The sequence below is a fragment of the Oryzias melastigma genome, linkage group LG5 (assembly GCF_002922805.2).
Source record: "Oryzias melastigma strain HK-1 linkage group LG5, ASM292280v2, whole genome shotgun sequence".
NCBI lineage: Eukaryota > Metazoa > Chordata > Actinopteri > Beloniformes > Adrianichthyidae > Oryzias > Oryzias melastigma.
Genome location: NC_050516.1, coordinates 29,360,664 through 29,362,386, shown reverse-complemented (window position 1 = coordinate 29,362,386; position 1,723 = coordinate 29,360,664). Strand labels below are relative to the sequence as shown.

At 35.5% G+C, this 1,723-nt stretch overlaps 1 protein-coding gene across 1 annotated transcript in view; it reads right to left on the bottom strand.

Moving 5' to 3' along the window:
* LOC112145230 (tumor necrosis factor receptor superfamily member 14) overlaps positions 1-1,723 on the bottom strand; it is a gene marked incomplete in the record, with an annotated part of 9,566 nt that extends 7,843 nt beyond the window's left edge. The window contains 1 exon segment of the mRNA XM_036212045.1: positions 60-1,723. Within this exon segment, the coding sequence (XP_036067938.1) occupies positions 60-426 (367 nt within the window).

Below are 1,723 nucleotides of genomic sequence, written 5' to 3'. Positions count from 1 at the left end.
TATTAAAAAACATCTATTAAATATTTGATAAAGATAAAGAAATATTTGTAAGTTTTTACCTGGGGGGCATGAGTCGCAGCACAGGGGTCCCTTCTGAAATGTATTCTTGGGGCATTGTGTGGCTCCTACTATCATCCAAATGCCCAGTGTCAAAAATACCACGAACATCTTGTGACTAAGGATTGTAATCAGTGCTGTTCTTTCGCCACCCGGTTTATATTGCTTGACGTCACTTGTATTTTTTTTTAGCCGCCCTACAACATGATTTTGTGACTCAATCAGGAAGCGAAAGACCACTGTAACACAGCACACCAGTCGCATTGCTTTCTGTTCGTTCTTTCTATGTTCTTTAGCACGTAACTGATGAAGACAGAAAAACTTCAAGGTTTTCCCATAACCCCTCTGTGAGCTCAGTGAACGCACCATGCAGAAACTCCCTGGGTTCTCTCAATCACCTTGTTTGTTCTGGGGTTTTTTTTAGGTAATAAAGGGAGAGGGGTGGTGCATGAGATGGAATTAAGTTGTTTAAAGAGCAAAGAAATAGTAAATAGACTAAAAACAACATTTGTGGAGTGTTCTTCTGCTGTTTTTGTTGTTAACCACAAAATAAAGAGACTTACAATAGAGTTAAACTTCTCACAACAGTTAGTGCAACTTGAATGTATTTATTTAGTAGGGACAGATATAAAAACATAGACATACAGCAGAGCAGCAGTCCCATGCCCATAATCATTATGCTTCTAATTTGCAGCATTTGTCCCCAGATGGGCTTTTTATACAATAAAAAAAATAGTGATAAGACATAAAATGTTTAGGTGCTAATTTGTTAAGACATTTAAAAATATTTTTTTAAAGATTAAAATGGGTAAAATTTGAAAATGTTTAAATTCTTCTACAATATTTTGTCATTTGTGCACAACCTAGTGTCAGTTTCATGTTCGTTTCATCCAATAGTATATCTGGACACATAAAGAGTTTGTTTTTCTCTTCCCAGAGGTGGAAGGTATATGATCAGTGTCCACATACCCAAATGACCTGCTAGAGACCATGAATGCATCTGGTGATGACATCATAGTAGAGTTCTGGTTGATTCCGTTCTCAAGAAGATTCTTTCCTCAGTGCATTGATGGAGCTGATATTTGCTGTGATGTAAAAGAAATTGTGTCCAATTTTTTTTAGTTTTGTTGTTTCCATTTGTACAATGCTGTGAATGGTTGCAAGTAAACAGTGTAAAGAACATATTCAGTGTTTTTTACTAAATTCTAGTTTTCAGAATGCCATGTATGATACATACTGTAATGCTGTCTTCACACTACATGACATTGGAAACACTTCCAGAGTAATCAGTCTCAACGAAAACATGATGAAATCTATTGACTTGATCATTAAAGAAGCTGGAGTCATGACTTGTTATTTTGACGACACTGATACTTTCATTGACATAAAAAATTGGTTTTGAAACATGAAACTAACCATTACGAGCGACTCACTTGCATTTTGAGAAAGTGACTCACTTTTGTGGGTTACCAACCATGTTTTGCAGTTTGTACTAATTGTTTTAAGAAACCCCTGAGGAGTGTTGCAAACTTCAATACTGTTGTGGGAAATGTACTAAATCGATGGAGAAAAACTGTAAAGAACATTGATCCACTAACAAATAAAAAATTGTAAAAAAGTGTTCTTCTGCTGATTTTGTTGTTAACCACAAAATAAAGAGACTTAG